Source organism: Ambystoma mexicanum, chromosome 5q (assembly GCF_040938575.1).
Source record: "Ambystoma mexicanum isolate Mex_15411 chromosome 5q, UKY_AmexF1_1, whole genome shotgun sequence".
NCBI lineage: Eukaryota > Metazoa > Chordata > Amphibia > Caudata > Ambystomatidae > Ambystoma > Ambystoma mexicanum.
The window spans coordinates 191,248,975-191,271,092 of NC_090933.1; the positions used below are offsets into that span (position 1 = coordinate 191,248,975).

At 45.0% G+C, this 22,118-nt stretch overlaps 1 protein-coding gene across 4 annotated transcripts in view; it reads right to left on the minus strand.

Annotated features, from left to right (window-relative positions):
* Positions 1–2,753: 2,753 nt before the first annotated feature.
* The window catches only part of NEDD9 (neural precursor cell expressed, developmentally down-regulated 9), a 78,771-nt gene continuing 59,406 nt past the window's right edge, over positions 2,754–22,118 (minus strand). For all 4 annotated transcript variants that reach the window (XM_069620719.1, XM_069620718.1, XM_069620717.1 and 1 more), the window contains 3 exons: positions 19,827–20,996; positions 16,674–16,763; positions 2,754–7,405 (listed from right to left, as the gene is read on the minus strand). In XM_069620719.1, the coding sequence (XP_069476820.1) occupies positions 6,893–7,405; positions 16,674–16,763; positions 19,827–20,996 (1,773 nt within the window). In that variant the 3' untranslated portion in view covers positions 2,754–6,892. The remainder of the gene's footprint in view (positions 7,406–16,673; positions 16,764–19,826; positions 20,997–22,118) is intronic.

Consider the following 22,118-nt stretch of genomic DNA (forward strand, 5'->3'; position numbering starts at 1 on the left):
TTGAGTATACTACTGCTGCACTGTTTGCTGACGCGAGGCATTGCTTGCAAAGAAGGTGACTGAACCCAACGTTGCAAAGAGCAAAGTCATTCCATTAGTTGAGAACCTTCACATTTTCAGGAGCGGTGTGGCAACAGACCTTTCTCACCTTGGTATGAGCCTATTTTTGAGGCAAGAAACATTTTCTTTGCTAGGTCCACCCGCGCTCTTGGCATTCACAATACCCAAGAATCGAATTAATCCAGATCAGGGGTTTTTCAAATGCCCTTAAACAATCAGTAAACAAGCGAGTCAAGTCAGTCTATCAATCACTCAGCCAGCTAAGGAGATTGTGTATTTCTTTGGAGTGTATGGCATTTCACTAATCCAATCCTTAAAGATTTTCCCAGAATGCAGACATTTGAGCTGGCAAGACACACAAGCACTGGGTGGGCAGATGGATTTCACTTTGACTGCTCGAATTTAAAATGAGAGCTTAACCCGGGTCGCTCCCAGCCCGTTTTAGATTGTAAAGGTTCTCTTGGCTAGCAACAGGTCTAAGTTATCCCCACTGTGTGTTTGTTGTGCGGTGTTGGAATGGCCGCCAGGAAATTTTGAAGATGTCCTGGTGGGCATCGTTGGTGTGGATACCCTGGTTCCCTGCTCCCCTTTCCCTCCCTCCTAGTACCCCATCCTCTTCTTTCCATCTCTCCCCTTCCCCCAAATCCCTTTGAAGCCATTCTTTTGTTATAAAGTTTCCAGTAAGTTATTCCTCACTCTCAACACCTGTTGTATGTCTTTTATGTCCAACTACTTTCTAATCCACTTGCAGGGCCAAATGTGCTTAGAATTGACTATTTTTACACATTTTTCTTGGGTGAGGAGCTCCACAAACCCTACTTAGATGGGCTGGGTCTGCTTGCTTGCTTTGTTCCCGCAGTGTAAAATAGGGGGCCACTTTGAAAAACATTTCCAAGACAACGTTTGGTTCCCATTCGACTCCTGGTGCTGTGCTCAGCAGCAGCATCGTCTGACCTACCTCTCACATGCCAGAAGTCTGGACTTAAAAAACGTACAATCTACCACAAGATCACCGTACAAACTATCACGGGACAGGCAGCCCTCCTCGTGGACTGTGGGAGCAGCCCTTAACTGTACTCTAGGTTGGGGCAGCTCAAGGGTAACTTAAATGCGTAGCCTCTTTCACCCTGTCTTGTTGACAAGCAAATATAGTTTAGTGATCTCTGCTGCATTCCCCTGCACGTCCAGCCCTCTGGTCCAAACTCTTCCAAGTATGAAGGCTAAAGGTGGGAAATGGTTTACTTTATCCAAAGCAGTTGACATTCACTACTAAGACAATCAGGTTCAGTTCAGGAAATCAATTAAAAGTTGCCTCTTTAGTTTCGGCTATTAGGTGGCACTAAAGTACTACTGTATGCCAAAACGCTTGCAGTGGAGTACAGCTATGGAGGAATTGCATATATGGGGGGGGGGCACAATGCTTGCAGGTGTTGTTTGGCTATTTACCCATCCATTGACTGCCCATGGCCATGTGAATGAATACCTGTGGTAATTCCCACTCACAAACTGCCGCTCGCAACCCACAGCATATCCTCTTCGGATCTCTTTGAGCCAGGGACGTCATTTGGGAGTTGCAACTGTGACCCCTGTGGTCTCCCTTGCTACCCCTAAAAAATAAAAAATTATATATATATATATATATATATATATATATCTTTTTTTTTTACAATTGAAGTTCCTGTGTTGTGTGTGGCCAGTGCCATGTGGCTCTTTCTTTCTGGAGTGGCTGGAATTTATGTTGAGGCCTCTTAAAAAACAGGGGGTTCCACAAGTGTAACACTTCGAGCAGTGACGCTAAATATGAAAGAATAAGAATAAAAAATAATTTGTCTTTCTGGAATTCTATACAATAATTTCTAGACTTATTAAAGGGGTGAAAGGTCATGATCTATCACTTCCCATGTCACTTCAGGGTGGGGTCAAATAACATCACTTCCTGTGATGTCACCTGAGATCAAGGGTCATGTGATGTCACTTCCACTACCCTTGGCATTTTGGTGAAATGGCGTCCCTGCTTTGAGCGAGCTTTATTAAGCCTTACCTGCTCAAAGTGCTTGCCAGTGTTTTTCCAAAGCAGTCTTCTGGGAGTTAATGACTTAATTCGAGCTGTAAACATGCTGCTGGTGTTATAACAATGTCTTAACCAGGTCTGCCTTCAGCCACAAAATGTAAAAGCACTCTGCCTGTCCTTCACCAAAGTCCTGTTAAAAGCATGCATTGGCAAAGCCAACAGGTTTGGCTTGTTTATAAGTATTCAGTATGTGCCAGGCACTGGTAATTTATGCCCAGGTACTTGCACCATTTTGCAGATTCTACCATTGAGGACCTGTTAATACCACTGCGTCATTGCCTGGAGAATGCATTTCTCATGCTTGCACAAACGCCAAAATGGTTGCAGTTTCTAGTGACCTCTTTTTTTTTTTATCCTTGTGTAGTTTTGCAATGTGTTCTGTCAGTTGTCACTTTCCACATTCCTTGTGTTCCTCCTTCATATGCTGCTCGTACGTGTGCGCGTGGGTGGAGTGGGAAGCAGAACTAAAGCAAACAATCCCCACAAGGAGTAACGTGGCCATTTAATAGCCGAATGCTATTCAGATCGCCTGGCAGCTCGTTCCTCTCGCAATCTGAGTGCAAGCCATCCATTGCACTACATTCCACAGCTCCCCTTTGACACAGAAGCAATGAGATTCGGATAAAATAGTAAAAACATCTTTTGTTGATTTATTGATTTAAAAATATTCTCTACAGGCGACAGGAATACATTAGGAATTTACTATACAATACGTGTTTCCCTTTGAAGTATCGAAACATATCTACGGTGTAGAATGTCTTAATTTTAAAATGAGCCTTGGCACCTTGAAAACACATACATGTACAAAAGGCCGAAACTCAGAAGAAAACACTGGCTACCAGCAACAGCTCGTTGTGTCTGCAAGAATAAGAAAAATGAAGACTTAAGACCTTCAAACTTGCCCTTTTGGGTGCAGTATATGCACATCTGCATAGTCTCAGAGGAGCATTTTAGGGAGGGCTATGCCATGAATAAGGGCGATGGGCTAGGTTTCTGAAAGACTCTTTAGTGTCCCCTCTCCCAGTGGCCGTACAACAAGGAAAACATCTCCAGCCTAAGGAAGTTTGGGAGCCTCGTTACAGACAGCAACACACACACACACACACATACATACTCTCTCTCTCTCTGTTAAATGTGAACGTACGGTGCTCTTGTTCTGCTGGCTCATTCTCGCTGACTGCTATATGTATTTGTAATCAGCCGTGGGGGGCATTGCCCATCTTATCTATTGTTGCTTCCTGATGTGCATGGAGTCTATCCTAGCAAGCATGCCACTTTATGCATGCATGACACATCTGTGAACTTGAACAGTGGTGCTAAAAATGGCAACAAGTGTGCTTTGGAGCCATACTCATCACTGGCTGGTATCCCCATTGCTAGAGGTCGAGAGAGCATGCGATAACTTTGCCAAATCATGCTGCCCTAATGAATCCTCTGAAAGATCAGCGGCTTGGTGTGCCACCCGCTAGGGCAGAGGAGCTGCATGGGGAGTGGAAGTTGGTGGCACGGGCATGGAACCTAATATGTTCGCCCTCTCGCTTCATGGTGGTCTAGGGTGTGGATTGGTGAAAAGGCCTCTTCCAGGGGACTTAGTCTTCACCGCTGGTGTTCTGTGGTTTACCATTGGCCTGTATGCAGGCGCTGCTTTGTGCCCGGTCAGCATTTGGAAGCAGCAGGGTTTGCCCAGATTGATTTAGCACCAACTGGCATAACTGCCCTAATGTGCTACAGTTGATTGACTTCATGCCTTGCCAACTGTGTAACCCCAATGCCCTGTCCCTCCGCGTTGACCACAAAGCTGCTGTTTGCAGAGGTTTCATTTCAGACATCCAATAAAACAATGAGTTTCCAACAAGCCTCCTCACGCGCCAAAATAGCCAAACGCGAGCCAGAGATAAAGGAGATGGCCTGCTTTCAATATAAATACATCCCTTTATAGCTCTCAAGCCCGCGGAATGGCAACGATATTGACTCCGAGTTGTAATCAGACTTTTGGACTGGCACCAGTTGGATGAAGGAGGCGGGACACAAGTTGCCCATTGTGATTGTGCCACTGGAAGGCTGCATGAGCCAGGCTGTGGCTCCACAGCCTGCCAATGCTAAAACATGAATGCGTTTTGGAGGGCAGGAGACGTCTCAGAAGCATGACCACTTGGTGACAGTACCATGTAAGCACTCACTGGCCAACGCCACACCATCTGGGCCAAGCCCACTCTCCTGTGAAGACCAAACAAGAACATTTATTCCATCCCTTCTCCACTTACACTCAACGAGACAAGCAAATCTCATGACGAGAGTCAAGAAGGGCCCACCATGTTGTCCTTATAAAGGTTGGTGTCGCATACATGAAACTGCTTGGATTGCATCAGTCTCCTCAACCGTACATGAACACACAAGCACAGTAAAGATATAGGGCCTCATTACGACCCTGGCGGAATGGGTTTAACGGCGCCGGTAATGGTGCCAGCGCCGTTAAACCCATTCCGCCCTATTACGAGGTTCCCTCGCGGGACCCGCCCTGGACGTCTGGTCAGACCAGACAACCTTTGCGGGTCCCGCGAGGGAACTAGCATGCTAACAAAGGACCCGTCATTAACGGGCCCGTTGTTAGCATGCTCCCCATTCCCATTGAGCCCTATGGGGGCTCAAATGGGAATGGGGATTGTCCAGGTTCCCTGAATGGGGAAATACCGGGCCCTCCAAAGTCGGAATGGCCCGGTAATTCCCCATTCAGGGAACCCGGACACGAGTTTGGAGGCAGCCATGCCCTTATTATGGGCACGGCTTCCTCTAAACTCGTAATTAGGCCCATAATATTTTTAAACATGCAGAACAAAAGTACCAAGACAGTAAAGCAGATCATAGGACATTAGATGCTGTGACGCTGCAAGAGGAGGTACTTATTAGTCTGTAAAGGAAACATCGTCGTACATCAACTGATTTTTTCAAAAACAGGGCAGGCACATCTTTACCTTAGAGGACTCGTCAAGACACTGTATTTGATTTTTTTAATGCAGATTGTTGTTTTCGTGTTTATGCATCAATGATACCTTCAGTTGGGCTAGCTCCCTATTGTGTATGCTAGAGACACTTCCTCAGGAACTGCGCCGCTTGGTTGGCTAATACAATATTCCCAACTCTTCACTTTAAGCACTCGTGAGGTTTCAAATGCATCACCAGTTCTCGCTGCAGCTTTGCAGGCAATCTTATTCCCTGTAGGAAATACTTTGGTAGAGAAGCCTTAGACACCTCTGTTTCTACGGCACAAAGCAAAGCATTTTTTAAATGCATTTTAAATAACTATGGGCCTGATTTACAAAAGTGTTTTGCAAATGGCACAATCCCATTAAAAAAGACTTTGTAAACCAGGCCCAAAGGGTCTTCAAAACATCCAATACAAAAGGTGGGCCTGTGGCCAAAAGTATCCAATGTTTGGCTTTTAGCTGTAGTTCCCCTTTAACTTGTGTGAGTGCAAGGCCAGAGTGGCGCTCGTCATTTGTTGCAGGAGAGCCCAGCCAATCCTCACCCAGGGGCGGGAGGAGTACCTAGACGCATTCTTAACCTCAGAAGAATTAGAGAGGGAGGAGTAAAATGGGCAGGTGACTAAACAGGATCTCAATGAACTACCAATGGAGATGCGCGCAAAGGGGGGGGGGTAAATATAAAATCCAAGGGGCGGAGGGAACGACGGCACGGGGTTGGAAGGATAAAGGAACGTTACACATTAAAAAAAATATATATTAGAGAGATGTATGAAAGGAGAATTAAAACAGAAAACAAAAAACAGGGGTGACAGAAACTACATGGAAGGGCCACGTGAATGTCTATAGAGGGATTAGAACATATTTTGTTGGAGTTAGAATTTAAAAGATTTGGACCAGTTATCATACTCACACATCTCCCAAAGAAAATTCGAGCTAACAGTATACGTTTTCAACATACAAATAAAAACACAAGTATATATATATATATATATATATATATATATATATATATATATACACACACACCAGATAACAGAAGGTGGAAGAGGGCCGCAGAATTATAAGAGAAACATACGGCAGAATGCTCAGAACCTTTTGCAGAAACTCTGTGTGAAGTGCCGCAGGATTAGCTGAGAGCCCGCCTACGGCTGTGTCGCAGTTACACCGGGAAATCAGGTGAAATACACCGCTTCCCTACAGCAGAATGGCTTCTTACGAAGGCCCCCAACACAACCTGCAAAGGTACATTCGGACGACCTACTGCGCCCGACTTTGCGCCATTTGCTGGCCTTCCAAACGAGAACCACGCAGCAGAGAACATGAACACGACAGGCCTTCTCTATCAAAAATAATAAAATAATAATGTGGTTTCTGAAAAGAACCATTAGATTTCAAAAGCTACATGAAGGCCACGAGGCCTTGCAGAATGATTTGCCATGATGGTAGAAAATGCCCGGCAGACAGTAAACGATGCACTGTTTACCCTTTCACGGGGTGTATATTTATGTTTTAAGGTGCTTTCTATTTCTAGGTGCCATTATGGAATGTTACTGTACTACATATGTCCAATATATATATTAAGGTAACATTTTCCCATGTTATTCATTTCTTGGAGTTCTATATTATTTTTCAATTGATAATAATGTATTAAAAATAATCCATGTAGCAAATATACAAAAATATATTATACAATTTACATACAATAAAAATATTGCCAGGCTTTTTGTTTTTTACAATGTTCCTCTCAATCTGGCCGCACTGGCGTGTCCCGACTTTTTCATAAAGATGCCATCTGTACCAAGGAAAGTTTGAACAACTGCGCGTGATTGGATAGTTCAGTGACTCGGTCCACCATTTCCTGCAAGGCTACCGTGCTCGGGTAGTGCAGAGCGGCCATTTTAGTGGCAGCAACAATAGTCTTTAGCAGCTCACACAACTGGTTGCTGGAGTTCATGACCCGGTTGCGAATGTCTTGGGTGACCACCTGTCGCGAGAGGGTGTCCCCGATGAACACCAACTTATGGGCACTTAAAATTACAAATTTGCTGTGCGCCACAAAGATCCTGGGGGGCTGCGACGTTCGGACGCAGTTGAAAAAAGCATCAATGGCGTTGAGAAGGCAAATGAAGTGGGTTTCGCACTGGTTGGAGTAGAAGAGGAGCAACTGCTTGTCCTGGGACGCCAAGGAGCTGCTGTTGCCAGGGTGGAGGAGCTCCGGCGACTCCCATTTTGAGATGTCCTGTTCCACGGGTGCGATAATTTCCTTCTCCAGCTGCTGGATCTGACTGACCTAAAAGACAAGGAAGAGAAGCCCTTGAAATGTCTGCACGCTGTGAATGTTTAAGAAGCCGTGCCATTGGCAAGGGGCCGCTCACCGCAAGCTTCTCCGCTGCAACGCTCTGTTCATTGATAAAAAGGCCATTGTCCTCAGATGCCTTCACTTCAGCCCAGCCAGTTCCAGGCACTCTCTCTTTCTCTATCTCTCTCTCTCTCACACACACACACACACACACACATTCCACACGCGCGCTGCCACGCAGAGGAAGGAGACAAAACACAGCCTCTCGAGGAAGCACTGCATTCATACGAGGCCACTCGGAAGACAGTTTGCGCATGCTAATAGAAACTGTACGCAGCCTGTGAAACCTGGCAGAGCCCCCCCCCCCCTCAATCATGATTTAAAAAAAAGCCCACCAATGCAAGCGCCGCATTCTATAGCAGGGGCTCTCAGGTTGCCCGGCAACTCTATAACTGGGTTCCCTGCTGGTTGCCAGCGGCAGCCGCCTTGCACAAACTCCCTAGGCATTCTGCATCAATGGCAACACATTTCAATGGAGTTTTATCAAACAGGGGAAAGGCACGCCGAGCAGAAGCCACCAACCCAACCCAGAAGCTACCTGGGCAATGGCCGAGAAAAATTCAGCTCCTAAAATGTGCAACTGCTAATTCGGCATTTTTAAAAAAAAATATTTCTTTTTTTTTTTTTACTTCTGGCGGAGGCACTGCTTCGTTTAAAAAAAATATATGTTCATGGAATTCCTCTCATCCCACGCTTCTTAAAAGGTTTTTCCGGTCACGCGAGGAGATAACAAGCTTGGAGTCGCCTTTGAACACCAGCTGGCACTCAACATTAGGCCTACTTAGGCATTCTTCCTTGTCTGTCTCGCATTAAATCTTGTGGCATTGACAGGGGGGGGCGGGAGTGGCAGGCACCAGAACGCACATTTTTAATGTGAGGCAGAGAGAAAGATGCCCCTAGGGAGCCCCGGTCGTAGCAGCTGTTCACGGGATGGTTCCTATATGATTATTCCCTCACCAAGACCTCAGATACTTGGGAAAGGGTCCCATGGTGGGCGTGTGATGGGAGCTGTAGCACTTTTTTTTTAATGTATGACATAAGATTAGGTCATCCTAGGTTTCTGAAACTCAAGCATGGTCGTGTGCAAGGTTGGGTGCCGTTTTGTATATGTAGGTAAGTAAAATGCAGTATGATAAATTATTTAAAAAAACATTTAGACCCTGCGTAAAGCTTTGTTTTTGTGTTTGCTGCAGGCCATGGACCACTGACTGGTGACTGGTAGGCAGCTGTACTTTTTGGTACAAGACAGTTAAACTCCTCGAGCTAAATTTTAATTCAGATTTAAATCATCCAATAGACTTAAATTTTACAACGGGAAGAAAGTTAAGTGGCACTCTATCCGGCATGAATAACTGCTAGAAGCGGATAGGTGTTCAAAGACTGGCGCGTGCCCTCAGTGTTCAAGAGTCCGCAAGCTCATGGCTCAGTTCTTTGCTGCATGAAGAGGAGTGGGCGAGGAGGCCGCAGAGGCAAGGAAAGGGAGCGGGAGGGTGTTTGACCAGCAATTTCTCGCATTTTTTTCACCTATTTTGGCTAACTCGTTCATGGAGGCAACTTTTGTTTAGTTTTTGTTTCCTAGACAGAAGACGACATTGGCCAAGTAGATCGTTTCTGCCATGACATGGGATTATCTCCGAATGGAAGAAAGGGGCAAAAGTAAAAAAGAACAAGAAAGAATGCGGGCACTGCCGTTTCCCAACCACCAAAAATGACCCTATTGCAGATCACGGATGCAAGGACAAGCAGTCTGAGCACGAATGCCAGTTGCTGTGGATTTAGGGTCGTGCAGTCCCCCTTTTATACAACTTTGAAAAGACGAGGCTCCTGGTTGAGATTCCATCCACAAATTAAAATTCTGTTGCATTAGAATGAAAGGTGAATTCCCGAATTCTGAACACTATAAGACCCAAAAACAAACTTGGAGACTGAAGGAGAGCACACCCGTCCCAGATTCTAGGATCCGTACATGGAATAGATCAGGAGATTTGGAAGCTACAATGGTTTGGCACAATTTCCTTCTGTGGCATTCAAATACAGAAGAACACTACTGCCCTGCATTGAGAAAGACAGCCACCTGGTCAGATCTCCTCCTTCCTCTCAGAGTGGGCAGACCACTCCGCTTCCCTCCTGGTCTCAACTACATCAACTCCTCTTGCTTGGAGATTTCAACATCCACCTGGATGCCTCCCGTCCTTCCACTGGACTCTTCTGTGACCTCTGTGATTCTCACTCTCTATACTCGCCTCTGGCCCGACTCACTCTGCAGGGCACACTCTGGATGCTCTGATCTCCTCAGACCATCCCCTTTCTATCCCTCTCAGCACTCCTCTCTCTTGGAGTGATCACTTTGTCATTTCCTCCCACCTCACACTTTCTACCCCTCCGGCCAAGCCAACTTCAGCACTGCCACCTACCTTCTCGGTTATCCAACCCATGGAGCGTGTGTCAGTTGAGGCTTTCGCCTCCACTTTCTCACCCCCCCACCACCCTTGGCTGACTCACACCCTGACTCAGTCCTTTCCATGCTCCACTCGGCTATATCTGATACTCTCGATGTTCTTGCCCCTGTCACGAGGATGCACTTGAAGCCCAAAGCCAAGTGTAACTCTTAGTACAACTCAGACCTCATCACTCTTAAACACAAGTGCAAGGTGGCTGAGAGGAAATGGTTTGCTTCCGGTACATCCTCAGAAAAACTGTCCTGCAGCCTGCTCCAAAGGCAGTACTTGCTCTCTGTCCGCACCAAGAAGAGAGCCCACATCCAAGCATGCTTCTCTGCGGCATCTAACAACTTGGCCGAACTCTTAAAAATCTGCAAAGAGCTGGCCAATCCTGCTGCAGTCTCCACCTCTCCTGTTGCTGCCCAGGCCCTCTGCACAGTCCTGGCTTCTCATTTAATCTCTAAAACGCAAGATAGCCTGTCCTCTCTTTCTTCCTCTCCCCCACCTCCCTCTACTCCCTGCTTTTCCTCTGGCCCTTCTTCGGCCACCTATCCTCCCTCCTTCCCTGCCTTTCCCCTGTTCTCTGCAGATGAGGTTGCTAGACAAGTCCGATCTATAAAAGTCTTGTCAACACAGGTTCACACCTGTTCCTTCGAAACCATCAAGGACACATTGACACCCTGGCTCCTGCTCTGGCTGACTTCTGCAACCACTCCTTCTCCTCTGGAGTCTTCCCCTCCCCCCTGAAGCACTCCCTTATACACTATCTTCTTAAAAAGCCCTCTGCCGATCGTTCCTGCCCTGCTAACTATCGTCCAATCTCCATCACGGTTTTCCTTGGCAAACTCCTGGCAAAGCTGGCTATCTCTCAGCTTAATCTTCACTCTGAATCTGTTGGCTGTCTCCATGACCATCAGTCTGGCTTCAGAGCCGACAAACACGGAAACTGCTCTCCTGAACATCCGTGAAGATATTCTCTACAACCTCGATTCCAGCACCCCTGGGGTCCTCATCTCACTTGATCTCTCTTCTGCTTTTGACACAGTCAACCACGCCATCCTGCTCAACCGCCTTTGTGATAACCTGGCAATCACCGATCAGGCCCTGGCTTGGCTGACCTCCTTCCTTTCCGATCGACCCCTCCCAGGTCCAACTTTGGTCCTTCCTCTCCTCTATCTCCATCTATACCTGTGGTGTTCCCCAGGGGTCTAACCTCTCTCCCTGGCTGTTTAACCAATACCTGGCACTTCTTGCCCACTGCATCGCCACTCTCTGCCCCAACTCTCAGTGCTATGCGGATGACACTCAACCTATTTTCAGGCTCCCCTCTGCCACCTCCTCACCTTCTCTCAACTCTGACTGTCTGTCTGCCATCCAGGAGTGGTGTGCCGCCAATGATATCTGCCTTAAGGCTAGTAAAACCGAGATTCTCCTCATCGACACACATACCCCCACCTTTCCTGTCAATCTATGGCCGGCCTCTCTTGGCCCTCTTCCTGCTACCATGTGTGAGGCTAAAAACCTCTGGCTCATCTTCGACTCCACACTTTCCTTCTCTCCTCACATCTCTGACGTCTCTAAGAAGTCACACTACCAGCTGCACCTCATCAAAGGTCTTCTTCCCTTTCTCTCCTTGCTCCAGAAGCTCATTGTCTCCAGAGCTCTGGTTCTCTCCAGGCTTGACTACTGCAACAGCCACTTTCTAAATCTGCCTGCTTCTACTCTTTTCCAAAACAGGACTGCGATACTTGTCCTTGGCCTCAAACCCAGGGATCGTATCTCTCCAGGACTGAAATCTCTGCACTGGTTCCCAGTGGTGGAGAGGATTAAGTTCAAATCTCTGCATTGTCCACAAGGCCTTCTGGGGCCTGGGACACCAATACCTCCAACTCTCTCTTGCTAAAAATCTTCCTTCTCGAGCTCTCCGCTCATCCGCCTCCAACTCCCTCGGAGTTAGTTGCTTCTCCAAGCAGCGAGTTGGTGGTAGATCTCTTTCTTCTGCTGGGGCCTCCCTCTGGAACAGCCTCCCTACCTCTCTGAAACTTGAGGAGAGCCATCTCCGGTTCCGGAAGCAGCTCAAGACCTTCCTCTTTGCTTCTGCTTTCTCTCCATCCCTCCCCTGCTGATCTCCTGGCTGAATCTGAACTGGATACCTGGCTACACAGGGCTGTGCCCCTCCAGTTGCACACCTGCACTGCCCCCTGGCAACCCTTTGACTCTGGGACGGATTCTGTATCCTTACAGCCCTTACCAGCACTTGAAACTGATGCCTGTACTTACCCCTGCACTGCCATTGGCTGGCACACTTTTATTTATCGCCTTTATTTATTTATTGTCTTTATTTCTTTCACTATTACCTTATGTACTGCACTGTCCCTCCCCTTTATCCTGCACTTCTCCCCTCCCCTGCACGCGCGATCTTAATGTCACTTGGACTAGTAGGATCGTTGTCTCTGTATCCCCTCCGTTTCCCCTCCCTTGCCTCGTTGCGCCTTGAAACACTTGTGTATAGGCGCGTTATAAATGACATATCATATATCATTGTGGAGAGTTAGTGAGGATGCCATTTTCCAACGCTACAAAAGCATGGCAGTGGTCAGAGCTAGAATCCGAATTAATTTTAATTCATCTTGAGCACAACACCAACACATCAAAGGACGTTACTGAATAGAATTAGAAAAAAAGACACCACAAGTCAATACCTTGAAGAACAGGCTGGGGAACTTACGTTATGAGTGGAGTTTCAACCAGATTGGAAATATGTTTTAAACAGGGCAGAAGGTTGCAACCTCCAGCTCTCCATATGTTTTGGACTATAGCTACCATCAGCCTTAGCCTGCATAGCCAACAGTGAGATATCTTGGGAGTTGTAGTCGGAAACATCTGAAGAGCCATAGGTTACAGACCGCTTGCATAGAGGAAAGGCAGATCAGTTTCTTTACCCAATACCTTTTAAATACCCCCTACCTTATACTAATGATCTATTTGAAGATATCAGAAAGCAATATTGGAGTCTTCAACCCCTTTCAGGAAAAATGTTTGCAGTATGATTAGGCAGGCTAAGAAATAGCCTCTCTGAAAATGATACTGTTGCAGCCGCCATTAATATCTTTAAAAGGTCAGTTGGATGAGTTTTTACAGAGACAAGGCATTGGTCGATACTATATTTAGGTTGGAAGGATTAGAAAGTGGAGATGCTGGGATTTCTGTAAGAAGGCTGGCTGAGGATACAACAAGAATACAATATATTGCCATCCGTGCACCTGGTGCGGTTTTCATCATCTCTGGCCAGCGTTTGACTATGAATACTGTTTAAAAAGCACCACGTGTTTGTTCTGGGACAATTTCTTGGACCAATTCTCTGCCATACTTGATGTGATCTAGCTAATCAGCGGCAAGATTTAAGCCTCACATGGACCTTCCAAACTAATCTTTTTCTTAATTGGTAGAAGCTTCTAGATTACATTTTGTAATATTAAAAGATATAAGTAACCCTAAAAAATCAATAAAAAAAAAAGATGTTTTACCTTCCCATAATCCAGATTGATAATTAGAAGTAAATTGATCAAGATGTAACTTCTTCCAACTATAAGACATGCATAACTCCCTCAGAATGTTGTGTCATGTCGGTTTATGGTATTGCACTTATGAGTGAGTGCTTGCGGTTCGTCCTGCTGCTCCCTCACCAATCTACAAGCACCATGCAAAGCACCAGTTGGCCATGCATTGCAAAAGAAGGGCAGGTCCGTGTGTTCGAAAACAGCTGACAGAAAGCAACAGTGACACAGGGGTAAACATGCACACTATGTAAAAGGACCAGCAGGTAGTGACTGCTGTAGCAGGTGTTTCCATCCAGCCTCTAACACTCACACTTTGCAAAGAGAGCTTTTTTTCCCCAACTATGCACCAGTTGTCCAAGCCGCGACACTCATCTCCAACAGGGCAGGGGGATACATATAATTACAGCGCATACTCTAGTGAGTGATCGCACTGATGATCTGTATCGAGGGCTTTGCGTAGTTTTCTCAGTTAAATGCAACTGTGAATAGGATTCAATGTATTATTATTATGTACAATCCTGTTTGGAGTTAGGTATTCCTTTCATTGGATTTATGTTATGTTTGTACTGGGTCTTGCTATCTCACAATTTGTTTTTATTTGAGCCCTGCAAATAAAACTGACTGGGTTATGGGTGAGTTAGTGGCGACAGAGAAAGTTTTGCTTTATGTGTGAGCTGTTTGAGACTGGTCCTCTGTGGGTATTTCTTTGCATGCAATAGTGTGCATTAGGGGTTTGCTGTGTGCTAGTGTTCAGATGTGCATATTATTTATTTTTTATTTTTAAAGAATTGATAGAATTTTTTTAAGAAAGAGGATTATTTGAAGATTACATATGGCATTTTTAATGAATTATTTAAAAAAAATTTACTTTAATCATTTTTGTAGGTCACATTTTGAGAAGGCAGGTAGACAATACAAAGCACATTTGTAACCAAAATCGGCCCAAATCACCTTTGAGTGAATTACATTTATCAATACGTGATGGTGATATGAGCTCTCATAGAAAAATGGGATAGAAAGGATTTACCCCGTAACATATAAAAACTCAAGTCGGTGTCCAATTAAGACATAAATATTGAGATGGTTTGAACTCCATATGAGAATACAGGGCAAGCAAATCTTACTCCCTATTTTGGGAAGCTGGGAGTAAACGTACATTTTAAGAGGAATAAAACATTGCTCTCATTTCCTACTTCTGTAACTTTATGCACATAAAAATCTTATATTAATTTAAAAAACAGGTATTTTCTTGTAATCCAAACCTTCCTTTTAGTTAGCAATTCCGGTCAACAAACACAAGAATTGATTATTGTTCCCTTCTTGGGCAAGCTCTTGGAAAAATCAGTACCTGTTCAGCTGAGCGATTGGATTAGATCACAAGACTTATTAGCTGCCTTCCAATCAGGCTTCCGACCAGGACAGTACAGAAACCGCTAGAGTGCAGATTTTAGATGACATTCTGAGGATTTCAGATGAGGGGGCCCACTGTGCATTGGTTTTATTGGACTTCACAGCAGCATTTGACACTATTGATTATTAGGCCTTCCTAGACATTTTGCAACAAAGATTGAGAATCAATGGCACAGTACTTTTTAATGGAATGAGTCCTTTGAAGAAGAAAAAAATAAGTTACTAATACATTTTAATAGATCAGGTACACGCATCCTGTGCTTTTTGGAGTATTGCAGGGGTCAATGTTATTATCAAAGCTTTCTACCCTTTATATAAAGCTTCTAGAGGATAAACCTATTGTCTAAAGGCATCAATAGGCAGACGATACCCAGCTTTACTTGACATTATCATCCAATGGAGATCTAACGAGATTGGCCATGTGCCTACGGGATATTGAGGCGTAGATGGCTTTTTTTTAACGTTGAATCTCCTAAAAACGGAATTTCTTTTACTTTCATGTGCAGTTTGCAACAGTAGTAAAATCCTTAGGTTTTTATCTGGATAAGCCGCTGTCCTCCTCTACGCACATAAATGCTATGGTAAAATCTGCCAATTTTTTGTTATTTTTGTTAAGAAAAGTGAAGCCTTTTATCCCGGAATCCCACTTTCGTATATATTAGTCCAGTCGCTGGTGCTTTCTCGGATTGATACTGGCAACTCCTTGTAGACTGGACTTCCAAAAGAGACCTTGCTTCCACTAAAATCAGATTTTAATGCAGATGCCCGGTTAATCTCTGGGGCTCGAAAATATGACCTCATTTCCCCGATTTTAATTAAATTGCACTGGTTACCCTTGATTTTGATTTTTTTTTTATTTGTTATGCATGGTACACAAAACACTTTATGCTCGATCACCAGAGTATTTGGCGCGAAAACTAAAAATCCATGGGGTCCTAAAAGGAGTGTCTGCAATTGGAGGTTCCAAGGTTCAAGTGATTGTTCACCCCAGAAAAGATAATTTTCTGGGGTGGCCGTTAAATTCTGAAACTCACTTCCCAAACATATTGCCTTAAGTTCAGGAAGAAAGTAACAGCATGGTGCTGGGTACAAGCCTTTTAGATCTGTAGGATGGTAGTTGATGCCTTCATGAATTGCGCTATTATAAATGTGTATAAGGTTATTTAAATCCCCATCCCTGGGACCAGGATTCGAACTTGCGTTGCTCTGAATTGTTTTGCTTGCAAGATAGACGCGTTGCCCCTGACCTATCCTCCCGGCCCTTTGTTTCTTTCAATTTTTTTTCTTTGTTGGGAGCATTGACCTGATTTTATGGAATAAAATAGGCAGGAGGTGCACCACTAATCTGAAGCCCTGTGTATGTTATTAATTACTCATCAAAAAAGGCATACAAACTGCCAACTAATTGTTTACTCCCTTTGAGGTAAACCCACAATCTCTATGTTGGCCATTTGTTGCGTACCAAAAACGTACTCAAAAGTGAAATATTTCTTTTAAATGAGTACTGACAGGAGTTTCATTCATGCTTTTGTGTCCATTGATTTCTGTGGTCAAATGGGTCAAATTTGTAAAACCCTATTTTACAAATGTGAATTTGTATTTACTTGTATTTTATTTATTTTTATTCAATTGGTTTTTTATAACGCGCTGAATGCAGAGTCCGGTTTCTAAGCGCGGATCCGGGATTGGAACTTGCGTGGTCTTGCTTCCAAGACTAGCACATTGCCCATGTGCTATCCACCATTCTCTAACATGTACAGTTGATGTTTCAGCGTTCCCTGTACGCACCTGATGCTGCTCCAGCAGAGCTTTGCTCTGCTTGACGAGGTTCTCCTTTTCTAGAAGCTCTCGCTGCTGCCTTTCGAAGTCTTCCTTACCCTGTGTGCAAAATATAAGAGAAGCAAATGAGAAAAGCTTCCATGTCACCCACGCATGAGCAGACAGCCCAGGACAAAGATTTGATATCTGCACCCCCAAAGAAGGCTAAGTGGTAAGACTGACACACCGAGTGAGAACTATTCCAGAACGTGCGTGTTCACATACTTCTCGGAAAGACCAGCTGTGCCTATGCCGAACTCACTGGAGCAACATTCCCTGAAGTTAGCAATGAATGTTCCAGTGACATCACAGTGCAGGCGTGAGTGCTCAACAACTATGCATACATAAACTTGACTTACCCACTCAAGCATCATAGGTACCCAAATGTGCAAAATAAGTTTTTTCTGAATCACATTTTGCTATGTATACTTAATAAATGTGTTGGCGTGTGTATATTCCTTTTTGTTTACGTGCATTTTGTTATTACTGTTAAACATAGCAAACGAAAATGAACATAACATTCACGTAAGCATGGAACCCGAGCATAAATCGGTTCCATTCATTAAAGGATCTGGATGATCTCTCAGACAACCAGTGCATCCCTTGGCCAAGGGAACTCTGTAAAGCCCCAGCCCCATTGTCAACCATAAAAAAATCTGGGAGTCCTGATGGACAACAAACTTACTCTAGAGCCACAAGTAAACGCTCTAATCAAGAAATGCTTCTTTCTCGTGTGAGTGGTAAAAAGGATTGTACCATTCCTGCCATTCTCCAACAAAACATTTACCGTCATCGCTCTCATCATGTCCAGAGTAGACTACGCCAATAGCCTTTATCTGGGTATGCATGAACGACTTCATACAACGCATACAAAATTCGGCAGCCAGACTGCTCCTCAAATTACCCCGAAGAGAACACATCACACCAGCGCTGAAAACACTACATTGGCTACCAATAAAACAGCGAACCAAGTTCAAATCAATGTGCATCACGCACAGACCAATCCACAACCAAGACGCAGAGTTCCTGAGACACAAATTAAGCCTACATCGCCCAACAAGGACGGTCAGATCAAGCAATGACATCCGCTTAGAACCAAAATCCTACAACAAAAGAAAATTCGGAGGATCTTCTTTCTCTCTCCTCGCACCGAAAACCTGGAACGATTTACCAAAGAATATATGTAACACAAGAAATCACATACTAATCCTGGCTCTTCACCTCATAACTAGAAGAACGTCCACAAGGGCATATACACAGCTGAAATTATAATGATTAAAGAAACTGATCCCCAATCCCCTAAGCCATTGTCTATAAACAAAATCTAAGGAAAACAATCTACGACATACCAACGTATCAACTGAGGGACAGATATGATAGGACAAAACTATGGGTTAAACATAGCTAGATCGGGACGGAAGGACAAGGACGATTCATCAATAACACCCTGCCCCCAAATTACACACAAACCTCAATAGACCACAGACGGAAATAGATAGCAAGGGAGTAGGTGACTACAAACTTACAACACCAATACTAGAGGAGGGACTAGACACACCCCGACCCATTACACTAAGTGCAAATACAATACAGCCAGGCAACGTGCTGCGCCATCACTCCTAACAATTATAGGGATTAGAAAGAAAAGTGGAAATCAATCCTACATACAAGGCAACTGAATACATAGAACAAGATCTGTAAGTACTAGGATATATAACCCACTAACCCTTAACTCCATTTCTTCATGCCTAATGCACCCAAAAATGTACACAACCATTTTCTTGCTCAGCAAACCGCACGCACTTCACCACACTGCAACAACAAAACACATCAACCGCACCAATAGCACACGAGGTCTCGCATCATTCCGATAACCACACGAAAGCTCAGCAACAGCCAACAACACACCACTTCTCTCACTATCCTACGCCCTCTTCACCGGACTAACCTATACCACCTTCTTGTTTACAGATCCGCCTCAGCACCTAGGGATCAACTCCATTGGTGACGGTGCACGTATAATACCTTTAACATTTAACATACATAACACTTTATGGTAAAATCTCTGCGCAGGCGTGTCTTGGTCCAATTACAACCAGACTCCTTAGTCTACTAGTCCCACCCCCACTGAAGAGTACAGTGAGCCAGTTCTGGGTTTCCAGACCAGGGCGCTGAAGAGCATGGCCGGCTGTATGTTCACGTTAGTGCAGACTCGCGTGTAGGGTGAGGCGGGGGGGGGGCTTTTGTGCAGAAGTGGGCGATAAAACTGGCATACGCTCGTATTATCTGTTCCTCCCTATTAGTGGGGTACAGACAATCATTTCTACTGGAAAGGGAAGACATTCTGGCCACCAAATCCCAGGAATTGTCAAAGCTCATTTGGGGTAGCTGCTCTATTTGTGCATGTATAGTATGCTTACCTAATTCTCATGCGCCCCACATACTCATGATGCATCAGGAATGTTTAGGAATGCACGCCCCCAATACCCATGGTGATCAGAGATGCTAACTAAACATTTGCTCAACATATAGGACCCGATTCATGGAATTTTGTGCACGGTTCAAAGTGACTTGGCAGCTGCTGAAAAGTGTATTTTTGCAGTGCAAAGTCCATGCAAAGTCAGTGCATAGTCATTTTTGCAGGACAAAATGACTTTGCACTGCAAAAAAACAGTTCCACGAATGTTGGTTTGTGTCGGCAGTGCAAAGTCACTTTTCAGCAATGCAAACTCACTTTAAACGGTGCAAAAAATTCCATGAATTGGGCCCATTGTGTTGATCTACGTTTGAATTCATATTTCCATATGCTAAGTAACACGGTTTGCAAATTGGACCGATTTTATCAAGCAAGACGACTAAGGCACGTGAAGATAAAGTGATTTTCAAAGAGTACCACTCGGAATTATGTTCGCTGGTTTTGCTATCTAACAATGTATACATGCACCTTTTACGTTAGACTACGACATGTGAATGCTCAGAAATGCTGTGGGCAACCATTCGCATGCTAGCCGCTATTTCTGGAATATGGTGGACGAGAAGGGGTCAACTCAGTATGACACTCAAAAAGGAAGCCCCTGTTTCATCATTTGGAATCCCAGACTCAAATTTGCTTTGCACACTTACCTGTAAATGGACATAATCGTAGTCGTCCATCCAGCTTTTCTCCGAGCTGCCGTTGCCATTGGAGTGCGGATACTTGTTCAGTGGCCTCAACTGATTCTGAGGTGAATCTGTGTGTATCAGCTGGGTTTGTGGGCTGTTGTAAATATAATCAACACGGCCCGGCGAGTTTTCCAACGAGTTCTTCAGCCCTAAACTCTCCGGAGTGCGCTTGAATAGCAATTCTGAATTGGCACTAATTGTGGTGGTTAACTGCTTGGCATCGTCTGGGACCGTCCTTGCCACCATGACAGATCGATCCAAATTGTCACTTTTTTTGTGTGTGTTACTGGCAACCAGGACATTGAGGGACCAACTACAACCGCTCAGCTCATGACCAGTCTGTGTGAGAATCTGATGGGAGTCCTCCAGCCTCTGCAGTTCCCGTCTCATTTTATTGTGGAGGCTGGGCTCCGACAGGCTGCAAGCGTTCACTGTTGCCCCTTTTGCAAAATGGATATAGTCCGTGAGGGATTGCTCCACCTTGTCCAATGCCGCGTGGATCTCGTTTACATGTTTTTCCATGTACATATACGAGCGCCATTCGGAGTTGACAAAAGCAATAAGTTTGGCGATGGACGCTTCCACTGCCTGCTGCAGCCCATACAGCCTCACTATGGCGGTGTCAGGGTCGAGCAAGAGCATTTTGTCCGGGGATAGAGAAGCAGACAAAGAGGACTCCTTTGATGTTGTGGATGATGTCGACATGTTGCTCCGGCTACTTCCTGTGCTGGAGAATGACAACCTGTTCATCCCATCAGTCACATCCTGGATCCCTGCTCTGCCTTGCAGAACCTGCTGCGGCACGTCATACACCCCATCTTCTCGTTCTGGTGTCAACCGTTCGCTGGTGCCTCCTGGGTGCCCATGAAGCTGAAGACCTCGCGGGATATCGTACACGTCCTTCTGGGGAGAATGGTCTTGCTCGAACAATTGCTTTCTTGATGCCCAGTCGACAGGTACCTGTGTTTCAAAACTGTCTCTCCGGCTCTGTTCCATTCCGAAGCACTTGCCAGGGGAAGGAGAGACATCGTTTACACAGTCAATCTTTTGCTTCATCGACGGTAGAAAGTCATAGGCCTTTTCCTTCATCGTGAGGTCTTCTCGGAATGCAGGTGGTGGACTGGCATATATCTGCAGAATACAGAGATGTGTCACATATCAGTAATACAAAATACACACTACACCAACTAAGGGTGTGATATAGCAAGATTTATGTCTATTAAAGAAAGAGAATTGAGGGAAAGCAAGCAGATCCATCATTGACACAACAAAAAGACTCTGCGCGCATGTCAGTCTGGAGAATGCAGGACTGGTTTCAGGAAGAAAACGCTGTCAGAGGGATGAGATAAGAAATAATGACACAAGGGATTCACGTCACATCTTTTTTCTTATGGCACATGCATTGAGATGCAACATAAATGGATCGGATGAGAGCTTGTGATAAACCCCACGGCCCGTTACTGAGGGTTGGAACATCCTCTGTTGTGGTTTTATGGCAGCAGGTGAGCAGGGTGGATGCTGAAAGCAGAGACTGGACACCATCTCACTACCTGCAATCAGATTACTTTCTCTTGTAATCAGGATTATTTTATGTGCGGAGTAAAGGACTTCCCTGGATTACTTGAATGAACAGTGCTCTGTCAAGGAATAAATCATGAACATTACAATCTCTGCCATTTCTGCCACTTGTCCACACAAATACCAATGAAGTCGCTGGGACTAGGATAACTGTCCAAACATATCTACCCAAAGGGAACTGGTTGGGCACTCTATCAGATTCTCATCTGCAAATGAAGTTAGTAATGATTTTGTAAATTATTATGTCAAATCTGCTCAATCAGTGGCCTGTTCCTGAAGAAGAGCGCCTGGATGTCCGGAGCTATAATGCAGACAACCGGCATGGGATCGGGAGGCCGGGCACTTTTCACTCCTTTCTGGTTATGGCTTTAAGGTGCTGCTTTGGACCCGTTACATGCACCCGTGTATCCTTATTCCATGGCACAGAAAAGACACAGAGGGTCAAGAAAATGGCTTCATGTTTTCCTAGGCAGATTCAGCCCGTATTGCGCCCCAAGACCCGTCGTTTAGGTCCATACAGCTGAACATTAGAAATGTTTAAAAAGAGGGACTGAAGCTGTCCCTTGGATATTTAAGAAGGATACAGGAGGATAATGCACAACAAATAACTACTTCAGTCCACAAAGATATGTCAATCCCTCTAAAAGAAGGACAGGGCAGCGCTAAGGGTGTCAC